Here is a 22,101-nt window from a genome sequence, read left to right on the forward strand (position 1 = left end):
AAGGGTATCTCGGACTAAAAAAAGAAAATAAATGTAAAGCTCACGTGAAATTTACTTTATGTAAAAAGTTTACTATAAGATTAATGATTACCTAATTGATAAAAATGACTGGTATTAAATGTGTTCTTCTAGTTATTAAATAACTTGTCATGTATACCCTCTATGGTTTAAAAGATGTGTTGCTGTCGCAGTTTCTTGTAATTTCTTCTCCTCAGCCATAACACCTTGCGAAATGACGTAAATTCAAAAATGTTACATTGACCTTCAACAAGTTTATCCACGATAATTACGATGAATAAATGATTCTGATTTTTGAAAAGTATTATAAGGACTGTTAATATTCAAGCGTTTCGATAATCTAGGTACCTGGTTGCTAATGTAATAGTATTTTAATACCTAGCTAGCCGACGTAAAATTAAATTTTGCAATCAATCACAACAAAAAGTCGATTTAAGTACGTAAAAATGTATGATAGGAGTATTTGGCAAATACTATTTGCTTCTTCCCCGTCGATATTCTGTAGTCGACGCAAATAGATAAACAGTACCCTCTTCCTTTGGCAGTCGGGTAAATACGGTCCACGTATCCACCGTGGAGCATTTGCACGGTTTGTAGGTAATGAAGATAGGTGGTTTATTATTTTTAACTTTTATTAAACAAATTTTGAAGTCATTTCTTTTTTATTACTTTTTTATTCCGTCTGGTTGGTTTTGACGTGACTTATTATAGATTAACTACTTGGCCGGAGTATGCTTTCCATTTTAAGTATTTAACTTACATCAAATAACAGGAGGAAACACGTATAAAAAACAGTTTTGTAAGTTATATTTATATAATTTACATATAGTTTTAACACGAAGTAGGTATTTACCTAGGTATAAAATTATTTCTTAAAATCACAGTTGAGGAATCTATGTCGTATACTCGTACAACTTGCCTTGCCATCAACACTTAGGATATCATTGCACTTTCTGAAACAAATAAAAAGATCATTAGGTAGGTATTATTTTTATTTAAGATCTGTATACAGACTTCAATTTAATTTTTGGTACAGACTTAATTTGACAGTTCTAAAAATAGTGCTATACTTCTCTAACGATAAGTGCTAGACAGAGTTAGTTCTGGAACTGTCAAACAAAATTAAAACTAAGTTGATGTCTGCCAGAATCGGCATCATTGACGATGCTACTCGAATACGTAAACTTACCATAGTAATTTCTGGAAAAATAGTGCTGAGATTGAAATTGGCTCTCGATGTGACCGGAAAGCTCGTAAGAGACCGGTCGACGTTATGGCCCACAGTCTGCATGTTGGAAGTCATGATGTGGCTGTTGAAGAAGTCTGGTTGGTACTGCCCCGTCATCTGATTACCCACGTAATTCGGGAAAGGCAACTCTTCCGACATCAAGTTCGTATGTCTTTTTGTTGGTGTCTTATTCTGCCACAACAAATGCGACGCATCATTCCAGTCTTCAGTTTCGTTGTTTAATTTAGCTCTTTTACTTTGACATTTTTTCGAATCTTTTTTAGAACATTCTAGCTTATGTTTCGCAGCCGACTCCCGCCGTGAACTTTTGTAGTTAGAAGGCACTTTTTCTTGTTGGAACATTGTTGGGTTGTTTCTCATCTTCAGTTCGCTATATTTATGATTAGCGTAATTACATTCTGTCGACTGATTGTAATCAATGAAATCGCCAGTGAACGCACCACTCGAATAGTTTCCAGACATCAAGTTACTGCTTCCAGGTATAAAGTTCGTATAAAATGAATTTGAAATTGTATTTGTTGTAGAATTATATAAGTTTGTCCCAGAAAAATGTTGTCCGGTATAAGAATTGTCCGAGTAATCTAATATAGGAGGAAAATGAGACACTTGAGCTACACTGGTATCCTGGGCGGCGTTGAAGTCATTATATTTTTGTGACGGAAGCATGAACTTTGTGCTATTGTTGTCCTGAAGTTTCTGATTACAAGGGCCACCGCGGATTAAAGCTTCAGCTGAGTAATTATTTTTTTGGACCTTTGAACTCTTGTCAGTCTTGTTTGTTTTCAATTTACTATGAGAAAACTGATTCATATTTTCGAATGAATTAATTGGCTTTGAATCATTGAAAACGTAACAAGGCTGTGGTATTTGATTCTCGGCGCGTGGCATAACTTTGCGGTTAGTATCGTTGGTGGAGTGACTTGTATTCTGTTTCACTGAAATGGCTTTTTGACTTTCTATGTGAGGGCCTTGATAACGAGATGGCATGTTATTGTCTGAAGACCGATTCATCAGCTGTGTCACGGAGAAGAAATTACTACAATTTTGTATATCTGTCGGTGGCCCGTTTCTATTTGACATTTCAGTGGTTCTCTTTTTGTCGTGTGGTCCAAGTGCTAGGTCACCGACAAGTGTTGGTAAGTTGATAGGGGGAGGGTCAATGCTTATCTCTGTTGTGCCCGCTGCCCTCGTTGATGGCCACACCTGCTGCAATTCTTCTTGCAATGTTTGTGGGGGGAAATTATGCATAGAAATGGGGAAGTAATTATTTTCAGTGTGATCTTGCTTTTTGGACATGTTGTGATCTAATTGGCTATATACTGAAGCACTGTTAGTGTTTGTTGGTTTATGTGGTTCTTTTAATTCTGAATGCGCCGGGTTACAATTTGTCTGCATGGGTCTTATCTCAGATGTCATCCAGTTAATGTGCATCTTACTTGGAGATTTCTTAGTGTATTTGTCAGGTACTTGTTGACTAACTCCAGTATGCGATTGTTTGATCACGTTGTTTAATCCAGCATCAGGTATTGGTTTGGGCTCGAATTGTTTTGCAGTGTTTAGTTTTAGATTTGATTGCGTCTGATCTACATGTAAATAATGTTGATGTCTGCTAGGCAATGTTTTAGAAGTGTTATTATTTGAATAAAGTGGCACATCCTCCGACCATAAATTCGTTGGTTGTGAATAAAAGCTTGTAATCGTTTCAGAGAAAGTGGAACTAGGCTTCGTCGTAGAATCTTTTTTGTTTGAGTTCGCAGTTACCAAAGGAACGTGAAAGTCTGGGTTAAATGGATTGTAGGACGTGGAATAGGGTCCGGATGTTGTTGTTAAGATATTGTCTTTGTTAAATGTATTCGGAGCACTGGTGCAGTTTACAAAATCAAAGCCTTTGTGCGACCAACCCAGATCAATATCGTAAGTTAATCGGGATGACCCTATTTTCATTAGATTGTCTTCGACATTTGAATAGTCTGTTTTATTTTTCGAGGTATATTTTTCCATTGCGCAGGGATATAGGCCAAAACTATTAAATTCATGGCCTGAAGAAATGCTGCTTGTACTATAAATAGTGCTTTTGACTGTGCTAAATGGATCGCTCTTGTAGAAAAAGTTACTGTTACTTGCGTAACTTGTAGACTGTGTGGGCAGTGACTTGCTTATATTGCAATCGAAATCTAAACCAAAAGTAGAGTCCGAGAGAGTGCAACTGGTTGGTAAAAGTGATGACATAGGAAGGTTTAAAAACGGATTTTCATTAGGCACATTTGACGTCACCGCTGCATTGGTCGTTTTGTTTTCGTTTTGTTTACTGCCTATATTATTATCAACGTACTTTTGTGAGCTCTGTTTATTTAAGGTGATAGATGTATTGTGTGATTTACTCACAGGTTTATCTTTAACGTCATTGGGATTCGTTTTTTCGTAATAAGGAACGGTCTGAGTGGTAACTTCATTTCGTCTGTGATTGCTTTCTTTAGTATTGGCTGATATAGTACTTGGTGGTTCCTCTGCGGGGCTATCAGCTCTGTTGCCGCTGACTAATGGGAAAGACATAAGAAATGCTGCCGTTGGGGAAGCTGCCAAAAATTCTTCTGCTAGTTCAAGGCGGGCGTTGCCTCCATCCACAGTGCTTTCACATAGTGACGTGTCTAGTATATTTGGCAGTTTATTTTCTTTATCCTTATCTATTGAATCTTTTTCATTAGTTATTTTATTAGCTTTATTCTTTTCTTCTGTACTCTGACCAACGTCACTGGGTTTTTGAACAATTACTTTTTCAACAATAACAATTTCAGAACATTTAGGAGTATTTATAACTTTTGGTGTTTCAATAACTACAGCTTCTTTTGTTTTATCGGTGAAAGTAACTTCATTGATTATCTTGGGATTTGTAGTATTTTGACTTTCCTTATTTACAACAGCATTCATATTTTTATTTGGAATAGTTTCTTTTGGTGTAGATTTGTTAACAATAGTATGGTTAGATATTAATGAATTTTCAATTTGCGTATTTTCAGGAGTGTTTTTATTATTTATATCCTTTTCTTTATTTTCTGCGTCTTTTTCATCAGCCGCCTTCGTCTTAGATGAATCAGTATTGGCGACTGGTTGCTTTTTAGGCTTTGCTGTTTGCTTAGTCTTTCTGATTTTCTTTGTATTATCAAGTTTTGTTTTAGAGTTATTTTTCTTTGATTTTGTAGCTGACAGTGGACGGGAATATGCAGATATAGGGAGAATATTGACCATTGTAGTTTTAGTGACATCACTATTATTTCTGTTAACTATAGGGAATGAAGATTTATTTAGTGTTTGTAGATTTGAGTCTAGTAACAAAAATGCTGGTGGCACTGCCGGTAATAGAAGTGGTCTTTGAGGGAAGATGTATGGAGCGGCTGGTAGTACTACATAAGTATTTTCAGGATCTGAAATTAAAATATAAAAATATTTATTTAGATAAATATTTTCTAATTCTAAAAAGAAGAATTTAATTTCTGATTATCATATTAAAGCCGATCAAAAAATTTTAAATACTGTTCCTTTTAATAAAATGCTGCTGGAATTTAAAACTAGATATTTGAATAAAACTCACTTTTTTTATCATTCAGATTAGACTTGGGCAATAATGTAGGCAGTTTAGTTGGTATGTTTTGAGTAGATACTTTTACAGAAGGTTTACTATTGTCTTCTTTAGATTTTACTGTAACATTTGTGGTCAACACAGGTTTCTCCTTCAAAGCTTTTCTTTTCGACTTCTGTAGCATCAATACTTTCATATACTTATCACCTGTAAACAAATATTTTCAATTGCAACAATCATTTATTCGTAATAAACATTACAGTCACAAAACAACAAACAAACATACTAAACATAACACACAACATACACATGTAAACATTATAGTTTAATTATACTTTAAGAAATTGAATTTAAAAAGAGTATTAGATAATATGTGGCTTTTCTTTTTATACTTAATAGGGTAGTTTCCAACTAGTCCAATCAGTTACTTTTTACTATATTTACATTTGTATGAAAAAGCAACCTCTGCGGGTTTAGCACAGTGCTAAGCCCGCTGATGTCATAGAAAAATGTAACAAAATGATGCACTTATTATTATTACATTTTTCTTTATTAGAATACATAAATACCTAAGCAAAAAGGAAACATTTTTGGTCACCTTTAAATCTGTCTGTATTTAATAATCAGAATTTCATAATTTATCTTTGACCCAGGAAACTACCCAATTGGAATTATTACTAGGTTTTTCTAATCAAATATTTACTAAGTTTGAAATTGAGTAACATACTTTGCCGTTTCTTGCTTTTATTAAGAAAAACTTGTGTTGATGCATCCTTTTTATTTTCCTTTTGTTTATTTTCTGAATCAATTTTTACTTGTAATGCAAGAATTTCTGCTTCTGAAATAATACATTTAAGACAATTAATTAGAAAACAAATGACATTAAAACTTCTCATGGACAGGTTTGTTAGATTAGAATAAGACTGTGGGTATAAGTTAGTATTATTATTCAATTAAGATTGATGATTATGGAATAAGTTTATTTTTTTTCTTTGACCCACTTACTCAATTGAGTTTTTTCATGGACACAGCTTGTGAGACATATTATTGCCTTCTCGACTATTTCGATCTTAGGGTACTGCACATTATCTCCATCTTTAGAAGCATTACTGGCTCTGTTTATTTCTTTTACAACTTCGCCTAGCCTTGTTATAGCATCGTTGAATTTGTTTCTCCGATTGCGTTCCCACTCCCGGCATCGACTGGAAAATATGTATTAGTTTACAAACTTTAAAGAAAATATTATGTTAATGATATAATTAAATAGAGTAGTAAATAATCTTACCTTGGCGTACGAGACTTAGTGGTGGCTGTTTCCATTATACAGGTAAGAAGAAGCAACTGCTTTATATGGAAAACACGATTTACAATCTATATTTTTATTATTAACTCTGAACCACATTAATAATGTTTTCTAATATCGCTTATTTTCTTATATTACATTGAAGTTACTACTTAGATAGAAATACTACTATACTAGGAAAACCAAGCCCAAAACCAAACATTCCAAAACGTCAGCTGTCCACTGACACCTGTCATTGTCATATATGTTTTTTTTTTTTAAACTTGTACATGGGGACAGGCAAAAGCAAAGCTATGTAGCCATCATTGTCATATACACATTTTGACTAAAATAAATAAAATAATTTTGTTTTGAATATATTTAAGTTTATCCTTCACATTTTCATAAAAATGAATAATAAAAAATGATCAATATCAAAATCGTATAGCACGTAACATAACCTCGATTCTTTGACGGATAAAAATATTTTTCTTTATAATCTGTGGCCTGAAAGCAGCAGAGCAGGGTGTTGTATTGTATTGTATTGTGTTTTGTGTGGCGAGTTGAAAGTGAATCATTTCAGCCTCGTTTCGTTTAGATTGCATTTCAATTGCAACTTTGGTGGAAACAACTTTTCTTCAGTTTTCCGAGTTACTTAATTTGCGGTAAGTTATCCTTTCGTGTAATTCTTATTGGCAATGATGATACCAATTAAAGCGTAATTTCAATATTAATTGTGAATTGTTTATTTAGGTCATCAAAATGTCTTTGTACCCGTCTTTGGAGGATATGAAGGTGGATCATATGGTGCGGGCTCAGATGGCCCAATACCAGGCGCCTCCACCAGCCTATAATATGAACCCCATGGCTGTTGCTACGGCGCCAACGCCCGGATACTCTCTCCCTGCTCCTACTGCACCTGGCAGCAATGCTCATATGTACCCTGCTCTTGGTGACTATATGGGTTTGGAGCTCTCTCAAGATGTTATTGCTTTGAATATGCCCGAATACCAGCTACAGACAGTAAGTTGTTTTGAGTCTTTGTTGGAAATATTTTTTGAAGCAGATACTGAGAAGTGAGAATGTGTATGTTTCATATTCAATTGTTAAGGTTTCTATTAACCTTGGATCATATCAAAATGTAATATCCTTCATTGGTATTGGATTTCAATGGCTTAAATAAATTATTTTTGTACCTACTCTAGTAGGAGGAAAACTACACAATGGAATCTTAACTAAATGGGTTTTTTTAATGACTAACATAACATAGTATCATGCCTGCATCCTCGAAGGGGTAGGCAGAGGTGTATAGATATAGTATATTTTTATTTTATTTGGTTTATAGCAATAATATTATTGCTATCAACCAGGCACAAGTCCTGGAATCCAAATGATATCCATTACATAGATAATGTGTTTGGATGTTAGGAACTATACATGATTTCAAACTCATAAATTATGTAGGTACCTACCTACTAATAAACTAATCATATTTTTCCAGGTCCATTCTGGAGGTGCTGTATCTAATCTGATAGCCCCAATATCTTCACAATCAGTGTCATTAGCAAAGGCTACAGTCACAGGGGCTATAAGACAGGTTGTCTTGTGCAAAGATAAAGACGGAAGATGTGGATTGCGGCTTCACTCTGTGAATAATGGAGTGTTTGTATGCTACGTACAAGCAGGAAGCCCTGCAGCGTTAGTTGGCCTTAGATTCGGAGACCAGATATTGGAAATTAACAATGTTGCTCTTGCTGGGATGACCATGGACCAATGCCATGGTCTGCTGAAGAAAGCGCCTACTAATGGAATTACTATGGCTGTGAGAGACAGGTACTTATTGATTTTACAGCCAACATACGTAATTGTTACAAATGGGATTATGAAGTTTTTTAATTAGTGTGGAAATTCTAGCTGATACATGTATTTCCCCATGATTCATAGTTTGAAACAATACTTTATTATTTATTGACTTTAACATCATTACGATTACATATTGGATTAGTTTGCAAATACCATTTTATGTACAGTAAATAATATATATTTTGTTTGTTTGTAGGCCTTTTGAGAGGACAATCACCCTGCACAAAGACTCGTTAGGCCACGTTGGTTTCCAGTTTAAGGACGGAAAGATTGTCGGGCTTGTTAAAGATTCGTCGGCTGCAAGGAACGGAGTGCTCACTGACCACCAGCTTCTAGAAATTAACACTATTAATGTTGTCGGAATGAAAGATAAGGACATATCAAAGGTTATAGAAGGGAGCCCGTCAGTTGTAAACATCACAATTATTCCGCATTACATCTACAAGCACATGATAAGCAAGTAAGTATTTATTTCAATTATCTATATGCAAATATAATAGTGCATAGACATATGTTGCATTTTGCACAACATGTAAAGTACATGAGATAAGAATTTGTTGAGTTAGATTTCAACATGTATGTACTATTGACATAGATATTGTTATCAATATTAAAATAGTTCAGTGCGTCATAGATGAATAGGTTTTAAATTAGTAATGGTAATTTAGAAGGATTGTTGAGTTTCCTTATATTATTTGTTTGTATCACATATCTATGTAGATATTATGTAGTATGTAGGTCTACTGTTAAGGCACTAATCACTACATATCTATGTTAATGTGATATTAATACTGCATTCTCCTACTTTCATCATTCCTTTATCACCTAATAAGGTATTGAACTGGGGAAATAGAAGCCAATCTAAGATGATCAAAAATCAATCTCATTTTACTTTGCGACTTATTTTCGAATTGTATTTATAAATTAACTAACAATGAGTACGACGTTCGACCGCTTTTATTGATGACGTCATAGGACAGCATTTTCATACAAACTCCAAAGAAAACTTTCGTTCTGACATTTTCGTAAAAAGTATCTCATTTGACTAAGTTGTCAAGTAACCTATTTGCCTTGGTCTCCTAATTCTCAATTAAAAGATTTTCTTCTTTCCAGGATGTCAACATCGCTGTTTAAAGAACTGGACCGTACACCAGCTGTGTAATCAACAGAATATATAACGGGAAGTATCAAATTAATATAGTTATACTACAAAATACAAGGTAAAACAGTCACTTGTCTTGTTTTTACATTTTGGCCAAAGAAAATTAACTTTCTAGTGTGATAAAAGAACATTACGAATAATAAACAAAAAGTTTAAATTATCTAAACAACAGCAAGGATATTATTAAGTTATGTTTTATTATAAAAAAGTAAAAAAAAATATATGTCTGATGTAGTATTTTTATAATAAGAGGATAGACAATAATTTACCTTGTTTTTTGTAGAGTTAGGTACTATTTCACAAATAGATTACAATTGTGTACACAAATAAATGTCCAGTTACATTTGAATAGATAAATCAATATTAGAGATATGTACTATTCAAAATTGTCGTTATTGCATCAATGAAACTTATTTTTTTAAGATAATAAAAATAAACTTTCTTCATTACAATTTTTCAGGATTTATATGCACATTTTTTAAAGAATTATTGCTATAATTATATTTAACGAATATTGTTTTATGCATTATAAATGAAATACAAGTAAATAAAATATATTTTCTCTTTAGTCGGTACTGGCTGTGACGACGGAGATGCCAAATTGTGTTTATTCCATGCTAATTAGTGTGTCGCGTGCTTATTTAATAAAAGTATTAAGTTTTGGCCATAACATTGTTTGACTAAGTATTAAAATTCGCCTTTATTTTTCGGTTTATTTAATTCTATCATAATGTATTACTAAATTCGAATATACAAGTGGTAAGATAAAAAGTAAAATATTAGTTTCATAGTTTTTAATCTGCTTTGTTGTGCAATTAAGAAGAAATTTATTTATTTTTAAATTCTCGACAGTGCTACGTACTAACTGTAGGTACCTATATAGCATTTCTATCACATTCCTTTTAGAATCTTAACTTTTTTTATGTATTTCTCCTGCCGATTACTTCTTGGTGTTATACAAGTGACCTTTTATAAATAATTTTTTCTACTCCTCTACTTTAATCTGGCATTTAAATAACCAAAAAGTCTAATATAAGTACATACATAATTAAACTCTTTGAAAAAGTGTACGCTCTATGGCCTATAAAAGCATTGTTTACAAAGTGTAACTGTACTATAATGTCGCCAAAAAAGCATTGTTGTTGTTTTTTTTTTTTTTGACCTGGAAACTGGCACCTTTACTTTGTTTGGTGCCATAGATATACTATAAAAAAAAAGTTTACATTTGCCGCCATTTTCCCGCGCGTTGGAAAATAAATTGGAATTTTTTTGTGTTTCGTTTAAAATTACGTCGTCGTAGAAAAAGTATTGTATGCAACGTTGTATAACTAGGTCAAAAAATGCTCGTGGCGTCTCTTATTGCGATGTTCGCCAAGGCTCACATCGCAACTCACGCCACTCGCATTTTTTGACCCTTCTTATACAACTGTTGCATAAAATACTATTATATTTACATGGACATAAGACATTATAACATTGAAATTATTTTATACTTGTTGTAGTTGCTGCCATATAATAATGTTAGTTATATATAGTTGATTAAGGTTATTTTTGTGTAAACATCACTTTTAATGTAGTAGTTTGATGGAAGTTTGATATTCTTTATTCAAAAAAAGATTTTAATGTCATAAATTGTTTTTTTAATATCTTAACTTTTTAATTATTTTCTGCGAGGTATGGAAACTTCTATCAAACTGTAGTTATAGTAAATATGTTCGTAATCTAAGCAAACTTACGAATTTTATCAACTGGCACATATTATTGCCATATACAGACCTCTTGTTTGCTTAGATGTAGTCTTTCTCTTTTATTGTAATATTTTATACCAAATAAAGATAATTTTTGGAATTACCTACTGTTTAATTTTGATCTCATACACAATGTAGCCCCTCCGGTTGATTGAGGGGAGGCCTGTGCCCAGCAGTGGGACGTATATAGGCTGTTTATGTATACACAATGTAGCACAGAATTAAACATAAAAAAATGTTTTCGAATTCATGTTTGAATCATAAATGAGTATCACGTGCTCAGCGGTGAGGAAAGAGAGGAGGTAACATAAGATATTTGTAAGTTGTTCTGTAACGGCTTTAGATATAACGATTTCCTGCCATACATAAGAATTAAAACTGAAAGTTTATGCAAGTAAGTGTATAAATCAATAATCGACAAAGATCCATAATCAGTCACATTTATTTTAGCAAAGAGTAAATTTTCTATCACATTGATTAACACATTATAAACTTAGGTACGAAAAAATGTCAATAGTAATTGTCACCTAGAAAGGGTTCTGGAATGTCCAGTTAGGTTTGAGGACTATTTCTGGACACGACCAGGACTTCGGAACGAAGTAACTGTCGGTATCAGACGGCGGACAGTTCTTGCGAGCGAAGTACTCCATCGGGTAGAGACTCCATAGAATACCTGGAATAAAGAACAAGTGTACTATTTAGTAACTAGGATATCTAATCAGGTTTTTTCATGCTCTGGACTGAAGTGAAAAAAAAAGAACAAATTGTGTTCAACTGTTGTATTAGGCGTAAATACCGACAAAGGAGTTGAGTCTTTTAACACGAAGGACTAATATAATGGACAATGGGTTGGTGATCTAAGGACTTTGTATCAAAAGCGGCTCCAAGTTGTCTTCTGATTACTTGTGGCTGTGCTCACTCCCTTATGGATCACGGGCGTGAATTTATGTATGTACTTAGAGGTCAGTAGTACCTACGCAGGGATAAGGTAGTAGGCGGCATTGCTTTGTTTGGAGTGGATGGTAACCGCAGCTGGTAAGTATACCTCATCATCATCATCAATTTAAGAGCCACGCTCTTGTCGTGCAGCATTTTCCATGCCACTTTTTTAGGAAAAAAATAGGGCAGTGGTTTTCCTGTAAGTAAGTAAGTATACCTACGTAGTCAAAATCCGGCGAAATGTGTAATAATAGGTATATATATCGCTCTTGAATGAGATATCGAATGTGTCTTTAAAATATGTAGGGTATCTTGGCGTACTTAGTATTATTCCTAATTCTATGCTCTTGGGTTAGTTTCGAATGTTGACAGTGCCAATGAATGCTTGGAATAACATAGGTAAGCTTTCCATAATGAGCGATCCCGACTTTTCAATTCCATTTTGTAATTTCACTTTTTACGACCGCGATTTTCGTTTATTCAGCTCTATTAGGAGGTACACCACGATTAATATGCCTAATTGGCTACCTAAGCTACGCTGCATAGTAGTGAAAACTCCACTAGTTACTACCTATGCGATTATGAGGTACAGTTTAGACATGTGTTCCGAGGCTAATTAATACTATATGTAGGTTAACTGTCGACTGTCGTAGCTGTGACACGGGTTCAGGCAGATTTGGCACGTGCTTACAATTAAAACGCTACTAATTTTAATTGAATTTAATCTATCCTTCATTTAACTTCTTGTACCCGTCGTTTTCAGGACATTTTGTACGTAATGGAATTTGTTAAATTCCAACCAAAGTTAGATACAAGCAAAATTATATTTGGACAATGCCGACACATGAGCAGTAAATGAAGGAAGGGATAATTAAAAGGCTATTTTAATTTATTTTGTAGAAGGCTTTGTAAAACAAAAACAAATGCTTGCAGCTTCTAAAATTGTGATGGCAAGGCGAAAGACCACCGGAAGACATGCAGACATGGTTTTTGTTCTGGTAATCTTGGTTTTATATTCTCTCTTCTTATCGTGTGAATTGTGAGGTGGAATACCAGCCTCGTCAACCCTGGTGTCAGGCTTATTATTGAGCCGCCAAAGGCCCCTGACATGACTCATGTAACGACTACATACTTACTTCAGTAAGTAGTAACCGGGACCAAAGGCTTAACGTGACAATCAGGTGACCAGCCTGTAATGTCCTAACCAAACTAGGGATCACAAAGTGATTTGTCCCCACCGGGATTTGAACCCGGGGCCTCCGGATCGTGAACCCAACGCCATTCCACGGATTCCGTTTATGAGGTTTTATTTAGAAGGTGGATCTTTAGGTTTTTCTCTTCTTAAGTAAGTACTTATAGGTAAAAAGTTGAGATGGAATACCTATGAATCGGGTAGGAATACTCCAATGAGGTTTACCGGAGGCATCTTAGCAAGTGCGTTAGCCTGTTTTCAGTGCTTTGGAACCGCCTAAAGCTTCAACGAAAACAGACATGTGTCAACAGCTGGAGTTGCTGGCAAAGGTCATACCACAATCAACTAGGGTCGAAATCGAGTCAGGTAGTTTCCTAGGTCAAAGATAAATTATGAAAATCTGATTACTAAATAAACACAAATCTAAAGCTGACAAAAATCGTTTTCTTTTTTCTATTTAAATTATTTAGGAATTTTAATAAAGAAAAATGTAATAATAAGTACGACGAATAATAAGGCTTTTCTATGACGTTACAGGTTGCTTTTTCATACAAATTCCATAATAATTTCGTGTTTTGACGTTTAGTGAAAAGTAACTGAATTGACTAGTTGGAAACTACCCTATTGCTATGGTCCTTGTATTGCTACGTACTTAGATATATCCCACCTACATTGTATACCTACGTTTCATTCATGTCGGCTTTCGATGTGTGGTTTTGAGGTAGGTACCTATATAACTCAAGGTTAGGAGTTAAAGTGACGAATCATTCTATCCATTCACCTGGTCCTAACGTCATTACCGTTACTCAGAAATTTCCAAAAATAGCACCTTCCGAATAATACCAGGATGTAGTGAAATGAGTTATTCACAAAATACCTACTTAGCACATAATATTTCGTAGCGTTGGGTTACCTTTTCCATTGAGAAACTACTGACAATGGACTTGCAATGTACTGCTATTATTATCAATCTTACGATATCATCAGTTGAATACCAAGAATTTCTGATAGTTGTTTCTACACGACTTGTGGCGCTGCCTATCCCAGAAGTTACGACATGAGTTTATGATTGTAATTACTTCGTAGTTTCGTTATTCAAATCATAACATGCAGCTTAACGACCGTCTTATCCCTAGAGTAGTGTTTTGTCCATGTAGCGGACTCTACTACGTCATACTTTATTGACGCACTTTGATGACGTCATAAAGCTCTCCGATTCCCTCAGTGAACGTGAATGTAACAACACAGGATTGCGGAATCCGTAAACAGTTGCTGCTTATTCATATGCAATGCTGTTTTAGCTGTTTCTGCTTTAAATCAGCGCTCAAATTAGTTTATTTAGAGCTAAACATGATAAGCAGCCCTAAATACTCCCTTTGCAAATCGTGAATCAAACGTTAAATTATTTATTTGTTATTCTCTTGGAATTGCTGGATACGAATGCAATAATAGATTGGATTTAGGTTTGAAGGTATCTACAACGAAACCCACATACAACTGTAAGTGTAGGTAATCTTGTGTTTATGGCGATAGGCTAGTCTACAGCTGGTAATAACATAAACTCATGACTATATTTCCAATTGGGTTGGTACTGGTACATCTATTGTAAGATGAACTGAGTACCCACACGTCATTTGAGCTTTCTGTAAGCCCAACTTGATAGATGAGCCGTATCGCCGTATATTACGGGTGACCCCGAGTGTGTTAGTGAAAATTGCACTTACGATAAATTAATAATTCATTGGGTAAAGTCCGGTACCGGGGTTTGAGTCGGCGCTTCCTATTTGAAAATCAAGCCAGTGACATGGGACAACAGTTGATAATTTACCTAATATTGACCTAGTTGTCTAACCTGTTGGAAACTTATTAATATTTACCGTTGCCAATAAAGAAGCTGAGCCACATAAGCAGGTTGAAGCAGCTGGGGAAGCGGCGGCCGATGGTGGCGGTGAGCGGCACCATCAGCATTCCCACTACGCCGAATTCCATCAACAGCACCGGATAGAAGTAGCCGAACGACAGCGACAGGATCATCTCGTGTGCTGCTGCGGATACCTGCAATAAGAAAGAAAGAAAGAAACATTTATTACTTCCGGACACCACAGACACAGACAGACAGGTACAAAGGTAATAAATGCATCGTATGTCAGTATAATGTTATTTTTATACCATATTGCGTACCTAACCTACCATGAAAGGAAAGCATCGTGAGAAAACCCACATTCCCGAGAAAAGCATTTTTTGGAGGTATGTGACCGTAACCTGTATTGGGCTGGTTTTCCCTTCGCGGGTTGGAAGGTCAGACAGGCACTCGCTTCTGTAAAAAACCGGACCTGTCAAATCTTCAGGTTAGGTAAGCGGACCCTGTGGAAAAACGAGATAAGGCTAAGGGAAATGATGATGTTGATGATTACCTACCATAAAGAGCTTTGGAACGTAAAGGGGCGAATGTCTTGGCTATATAGGTTGTGAGGAACTGCTGTAGTTTGAGGCGGATGAGACGTTCGTTATGTAAAAAATGGCGATTCAAAGTGTAACTATGCTACCTTATGCAAGGGCTCAAACTGGATGACAGCGTCAGCGGCGCGGCGGCGATAGCGGCGCGGCGGCCGCTGTTCCGTTTTCGATGCCAGCGGGCAAATCGCTCGGTGTTGGGGCGGTATAGAGTTGTGTCTCGAATGAACGCGATGTCGAAACGGCGATAACGCATTTTCGACTGTAGTTCTTTTGTTTCGTACGATTTATTATGGGCAAAAGAAGATCTGAATCCCTATAATGAATGAAGGAAACAAAAAGGCGAGTTTCAAACGCAGCGACACCGCTCGACTGGAGCGCACGGCTCGTACCCCGCTCCCCGAGAACACTTCAATATAAGTCTTAGCATTTGAACGCGCCGCTCCCCGAACCGCCGCCGCCGCCGCGCCGCTGCCGCTGTCATCCAGTTTGAGGCCTTAGATGTTTTTGAATTTTGAATTTGAATTTTATGCTACTCTAATGAAATATCGTTAGTAGCTACACTATTGTTGGTAATCTATTAAAAACTGCGGCTCAAAAATGTTGCGTGCTTTTTCGCTGGTATTACCTGTAAGTGATATCGTAACGAATACTAAGGGGGATGATTCAACTAGTTGCCCCTATTGTTTGCTGTGCCCTAGCAGGGCGTCACATGCACGTATATTTACTACAGCACCTTGTATAACTTGTGATTTGCAATAAACTTTTATTCTATTCTATTCACCCTGTATATGGATCCATTAGGTCTTTATAACATTCTACCACATTGTCTCCATCCAAAATATCCCCCCTTATAAACGTAATTTGTCTCGTCTAACCTACAGCCCCGATAACATACATTGGCGTGAAATTGGGTGATTAGACCATTAACGTTACGCATCTATGGGGCGTGGGAAGTCAAGCTATTTTGCAGAATGATCGACAGAAATTGCCCACCGCCGAGTTTGTGGGCAATTTCATTGACGAAAGCATACTAATAGGGTTGTATTGTTTAATCTCAGCATGAAGCCAACAAAGGGGTTGTCAATTAATGCAGACTTTGGCTTACTTCGAACAAATAACAAGGCACAACGAAATTAAGAGGTGCGATGCGGCAATTCTTTTTTTTTACGTGACTTATTGTAGATTTGCCACAGGTGACATTAACTACTTGGCCAGGCAAATGGGGAGCGCTGCTCTCACCCGGTACCAAGTTAAAGACAACAGGTCTCAGGGTGCTCGATGGAGTCCCCCTAGCACCTACCAGATCCCAAATCGTTAACCGATATTTAACAACCCAGAAATATAGTTATTTGAAAAATGAATGTAACAGTTGAATAAATCAAGAATCTTGCTTCTTTTAGCTCGTCAATTTCACGTCATTCTAAAATGCTTTTCAGTTTGGCAAAATAGGTTTGACATAAGCTAAGGACAACAACGTGATTAGCTTAGTGAATCCCGTGCATTTTTGTTGTCTATACGTAGAGTTAACAGTAGTAATAGAAAAATATTTTACACCTCTACCTCCTGAGCATTATTCCGTTTATCACAGGGTCCGCTTACCTAACCTGAAGATTTTACAGGTCCGGTTTTTTACAGAAGCGACTGCCTGTCTGACCTTCCAACCCGTGAAGGGAAAACCAGCCTAATACACCTCACATAGGTTAACGTCTCTACCACTGATAAAAGACTAAAAAAACCCTATCGCTGTTTTGCCGCATCGCTTACATTTCGTGCATCCTGTCTGAAATTACCTTACCTACTGCAAACAATGTTCAGCGAAGCAGGTCAATGGCCTCGTTACTTGTAATTAGCAGCTTTGTTCGGCTTCAGAAGGAATTAGGCCTAAGGATACACGTATTCTAATTAGGCATAGACTGTCCATAATTAGTACGGTACCTATATACAGTGTTGCTATTAGAATTATTAGTTGGGGTTAATCAAAGAGCGAGGAGCTCGGTGGCGCAGCGGTAAACGCGCTCGGTCTGCGATTGATGAAGTTAAGCAACTTCCGCAAAGGCCGGTCATAGGATGGGTGACCACAAAAAAAAAAGTTTTCATCTCGAGCTCCTCCGTGCTTCGGAAGGCACGTTAAGCCGTTGGTCCCGGCTGCATTAGCAGTCCTTAATAACCACCAATCCGCACTGGGCCCGCGTGGTGGTTTAAGGCCCAATCTCCCTATCCATCCATAGGGAAGGCCCGTGCCCCAGCAGTGGGGACGTTAATGGGCTGATGATGATGAATCAAAGAGCAAGGTAATTAAAGGACAACTCGATCATGACATGTCTTGTGCATTTGGTAAGGTGATTGGTTTCGGTGTGTTCGTATACCCGTAACTAACATTACATAAGCTCGCGACTATATCCCAATTAGGGTAGTCAAAGGTACATCGATTGTAAGATGAATTAAGTACTCACGCCTCGTCAAGCTTTCTATTAGACCAACGTGATAGTTGGTGAGCCGTATCGCCGTATATACGTAAGCATTTGGTATTTGGTTTCCCCGGTGGGAAATAGGCGTGAGTTTATGTATGTATGTATGTATTTGGTAATAGTTCATTCACCCGAAGGTTACCTGGAAGAAATTGCTATTTAGCAATAAGGCCGCCGATTGTACTTCTCTTGTCTCATTTCTAATTATTTTTAGTGTTGTGTTTATATGTGCAATAAAGCGTTTTTGTATTGTATTGTATTTGGTTATTGTGGTAGGTATTTGTTTTGTTTGTATCGAGCTGTGGTAGCCCAGTTGGTAGAACGCTTGCCTGTCACTTTGAGGTCGCAGGTTCGAATCCAGCACAGGCCTAAACTAATAATTGTCGAATTTGATTTCGAATTCATGTTTGGATCATAAATGATTATCACGTGCTCAGCCGTGAAGGAAAACATCGTGAGGAAACCCACATTCCCGAGAAATGCATTTTCGAAGGTATGTGACCTAATCTGTATTGGGCTGGTTTTCCCGTCGCGGTTGGAAGGTTAGATAGGCAGTCGCTTCTGTAAAAAACCCGACCTGTCAAAACTTCATGTTAGGCAAGCGGACCCTGTGAGAAACGGGATAATGCTAGGGAGATGATTTGTTTTGTTTGTACCAATAATAGGTACCTAAAATCAACTAGTACCTAGTATCAGGCGCCAGTGTGATCACCGCGAACCTTTCAGTGGCATTATTTTTAAGGTGACCTGAACTAAGGCTCCACCAACCCGCGGTGGATCAGCGTGGTGGAGCAAGCTTTGAACCCCTTTCTGTTGATTGAGGGGAGGTCTATGCTCAGCAGTGGGACATATACAGGGTGTTAGTGACATCGTAACGAAAACTAACTCTTCGAATTATCCCCCTCAGTATTCGTAACGACGTCACTAACTCCCTGTATAGGCTGTTTATGTTGGGTAGGGGGGTGTTTTTATTATATTATTTGTGTTGTATGTACTTTACGTTCCTTGTGTGTGTTACGTAACCGGTACCTTCGCCCGCCTGCTCACACCCGTACGCCGTGACCAGCGTCGTTCCATGAGTTCAAGTCAGCATAATTAATGGAACAGCCAGCCTGCTGAGCCAGCCAAATATAATTTCATTCTAAGTGATTGTAGTTTCTCTTCTTCACCCTCTGTCTGTCGCTCACTTAATTTGTGCAAGTGTTTTATTATTAATACTCACTAAGAAGACAGCAAAGGTGGCACAAGCGCGTCCTGTGCGCGGCGCCAGCGGTCGGTAGATGTGGTCCCGCAGCCAACAGTGCACCACGCGGTTCCATGCTCGGTAGTACTGAGAGAACTGGGATTTAGTCCACCAATCCTGAAACAATCATACCCTACAATGCAATGAGAGACTTTTCAGGCTACGTTCCCAAAAATAATACAAATGGCGCTGTATTTTTAGGGTTCTGTAGCCAATTGGCAAAAACGGAACCCTTGTGGATTCGTCATGACTGTCTGTCCGTCCCTCTGTCCGTCCGTATGTCACAGCCACTTTTTTCCGAAACTATAAGAGCTATACTGTTGAAACTTGGTAAGTAGATGTATTCTGTGAACCGCATTAATATTTTCACACAAAATAGAAAAAGAGCAATACATTTTTGGGGTTGCCCATACCTAGAACAGAAACTGAAAAAAAAAATCTAACCCATACGCGTGGGTTGTCGATAGGTCTTCAAAAATGGTATTGAGGTTTTTAGAGGTAATATATATTTTTTTCTAAGTTGAATAGTTTGCGCGAGAGATTCTTCCAAAGTGGTAAATACGTCATAAATCATAAACCGCAATTTTATTAAAACATCGATCTAAATTACAACGAACTGTTACTTGCTGCTACGGAACCCTTCATGGGCGACTCGCACTTGGCCGCTTTTATTATATTATGCTTCTGCTATTACATTTTGTATTCGAATAATTATGTACTTACCCGACTAATGAGAAAAGAAAACAATAACACGTTATATCTCGACAGCACAATCTATATTGTTTTGAGGCACGTAGCCTGGAAAGGCCCTCATTGAAGAATTAATGCACAAGCAGTCAACCTTTTGTTGCATTAATTTATATTAATTATAATAATTTAAATATATTATTTAATTTTATATTTTTTTTATTTATAGAGAGAGAGATAATAATTTATTATTCGAAAAAGATCTTTTTCTCTGGATAAGCAGACGTCTGGCAGGCATTTCATTCTTTTGTTGTGTATATTCCGCTGTCTCCGTCGTATACCCTCAGACTTTTTGGCGGGAACGGAAACGGGACTGTTGATTTCTCCATTGAATAATCAAAATAATTAATACGAAGTGGTGTTTTGTGGTTAATGATCGCATTAAGTTAGTCGGAGAACATTCGCGATAGTGTTATTATATCGGAATATTCAACAAACAAAGTGTGCCTATCTATTTTCGCTTCGTGCCAACAAGCCGCTTCATAGCTCAAAAGTTTATGCGAACTTTTGAGTTAATTCGTTTGGGGTTCGGAGTAGGAGTCTGCTCCGAGGGTGGAGGCTTAGGTTTTATCATTCATCGTCATCAACTTTCATTATTTATACCTACATAAGACATGGCTGTATGGGCATAGTTCCCTTTGCAAACGTATACCATATCGGAAACCATTCTTTTCCCCTTTTACATACAGCACACACCTTTAATAGATACATACTGAAATAGACTGCCCTAGTGTGTGCTTACCAGAAACTATACTTTTTCTGAAAGATTTGTAATAGATTGATAATTTTTAAGAAGCGACTAATTAAAATTCAAAGAATAAAGTAAATAGAATGTTTTTTTGTTGTAAGTATTTATAATGACTTTTTTATAATCCTGTATAATAATTATTAATGATCTTTTAAATATTATCCTTAATTGCTTATACCGTCATTCCTGAATGAATTATGACTGTCATGGTCTTCGTAATTTCATGACTTTCGTAGAACTTTTTATACAAGGGATGTCATTAATCTCACTTTGACGGTGACAAAATATGGAAGCTGAGAACTTTTAAATATGCAAAGACCTTATAGGGTCTGAGATGAAATATCGACGGCCGGAAGATAATTTGCATTGAAGCTTCGTCATTAGGCTCCTACACATGTTATGAAAGTTTTCGGAATGTCCGACGAACTCATTAGGAAAATAATTTCCAACTCCAAAATAGAAAGTTATGCTGCTGATTTGGTCGGGATATGACAATTTTTAATACGCGTATTTATAATGTTAATAAAATTCCGCATCTACATAATATAAGTTACGTGTGATTTTCCGGATAAAAAGATTGTTTACAATAGGTCACGTAAACTTATAAGGTCGAGAAGATTGTTTAATACAAATTACACCTACCTACTTAAAAGTGCGGTAATTTACTTGTAAGTGCGATTTATTAATACCCACCTTAACTTACCAGACCTACCTTTCGATAATTGAATCACGGTCCCAAATCCGGGAACTAGAAAGAAATCACGACGTGTATTGTCGCACTTATTTAGTACCTAATTTATAAACATAAAAATATAAAATCACTTATTTCAGACTATTGTTATGCTAACAAGAACATCCTTTATTGTTATTTTGCGAGAATTTTAAATGATGTTATTGTCTTGTTTTTGTGTGTGGCGTCCTTTTATAATAAAAAAATTCAATTCTATTCTAAATTACAAAGTACACACATAATAGGGATGCTTCGCAGGCCTTGAGCGCTAGTCACGTAGTTTAGGTGAAGACCTCATAGAAGAGTCGGTTTCCAAATCGCGAGTGTGAGGGTCTTTAGCCAGGCGAGGAACATCATGTAGAATCCGCAGTAGAAGGAGGTCATTCCAGGGAGTACTCACCTGGCTAACCGTGTCTACTCCTATCTATAAACAGTATTTAGTACTGACCTCATAGAAGAGTCGGTCTCCGAAAGTCAGTATCTCAGCGCAGGCGTTCAGCCACGCATGCAGCAGCATGTAGAATCCACAGAGGAAGGAGATCACTCCGGGGAGCACACACGCAAACATACCCCGGACTACCGTGCCGGCTTCTATCTGTAAACAATGAGGATATATATTATTGCCTCTGTGGTCCAGTGGGTGAGCGTTGAGCTCACAGCTCGGAGGTCCCGGGTGTG

At 36.7% G+C, this 22,101-nt stretch overlaps 3 protein-coding genes across 4 annotated transcripts in view; 1 reads left to right on the plus strand and 2 right to left on the minus strand.

The window, feature by feature from the left end:
* Nucleotides 1-805: 805 nt before the first annotated feature.
* On the minus strand, nt 806-6,348 carry LOC126367517 (putative mediator of RNA polymerase II transcription subunit 26). The gene is made up of 6 exons (XM_050011061.1): nt 6,130-6,348; nt 5,850-6,046; nt 5,572-5,682; nt 4,857-5,051; nt 1,208-4,689; nt 806-971 (listed from the first exon to the last, which is right to left on the minus strand). The coding sequence occupies exons 1-6, from the start codon at nt 6,162-6,164 to the stop codon at nt 960-962; spliced, it is 4,032 nt and encodes a 1,343-aa protein (XP_049867018.1). The 5' UTR covers nt 6,165-6,348; the 3' UTR covers nt 806-959.
* Nucleotides 6,349-6,634: 286 nt separating this feature from the next.
* Nucleotides 6,635-10,479, plus strand: LOC126367561 (syntenin-1-like). Its single transcript, XM_050011141.1, has 5 exons — nt 6,635-6,791; nt 6,880-7,149; nt 7,628-7,959; nt 8,186-8,449; nt 9,103-10,479. The coding sequence occupies exons 2-5, from the start codon at nt 6,889-6,891 to the stop codon at nt 9,149-9,151; spliced, it is 906 nt and encodes a 301-aa protein (XP_049867098.1). The 5' UTR covers nt 6,635-6,791; nt 6,880-6,888; the 3' UTR covers nt 9,152-10,479.
* An 844-nt stretch (nt 10,480-11,323) lies between these two features.
* LOC126367539 (sterol O-acyltransferase 1) overlaps nt 11,324-22,101 on the minus strand; it is a 75,418-nt gene continuing 64,640 nt past the window's right edge. For both annotated transcript variants that reach the window (XM_050011113.1, XM_050011112.1), the window contains exons 7-10: nt 21,872-22,018; nt 19,178-19,315; nt 14,908-15,085; nt 11,324-11,572 (exon numbers count right to left, since the gene is read on the minus strand). In XM_050011113.1, coding sequence (XP_049867070.1) covers nt 11,427-11,572; nt 14,908-15,085; nt 19,178-19,315; nt 21,872-22,018 — 609 coding nt within the window. In that variant the 3' untranslated portion in view covers nt 11,324-11,426. The remainder of the gene's footprint in view (nt 11,573-14,907; nt 15,086-19,177; nt 19,316-21,871; nt 22,019-22,101) is intronic.

The sequence above is a fragment of the Pectinophora gossypiella genome, chromosome 6 (assembly GCF_024362695.1).
Source record: "Pectinophora gossypiella chromosome 6, ilPecGoss1.1, whole genome shotgun sequence".
NCBI classification, from domain to species: domain Eukaryota; kingdom Metazoa; phylum Arthropoda; class Insecta; order Lepidoptera; family Gelechiidae; genus Pectinophora; species Pectinophora gossypiella.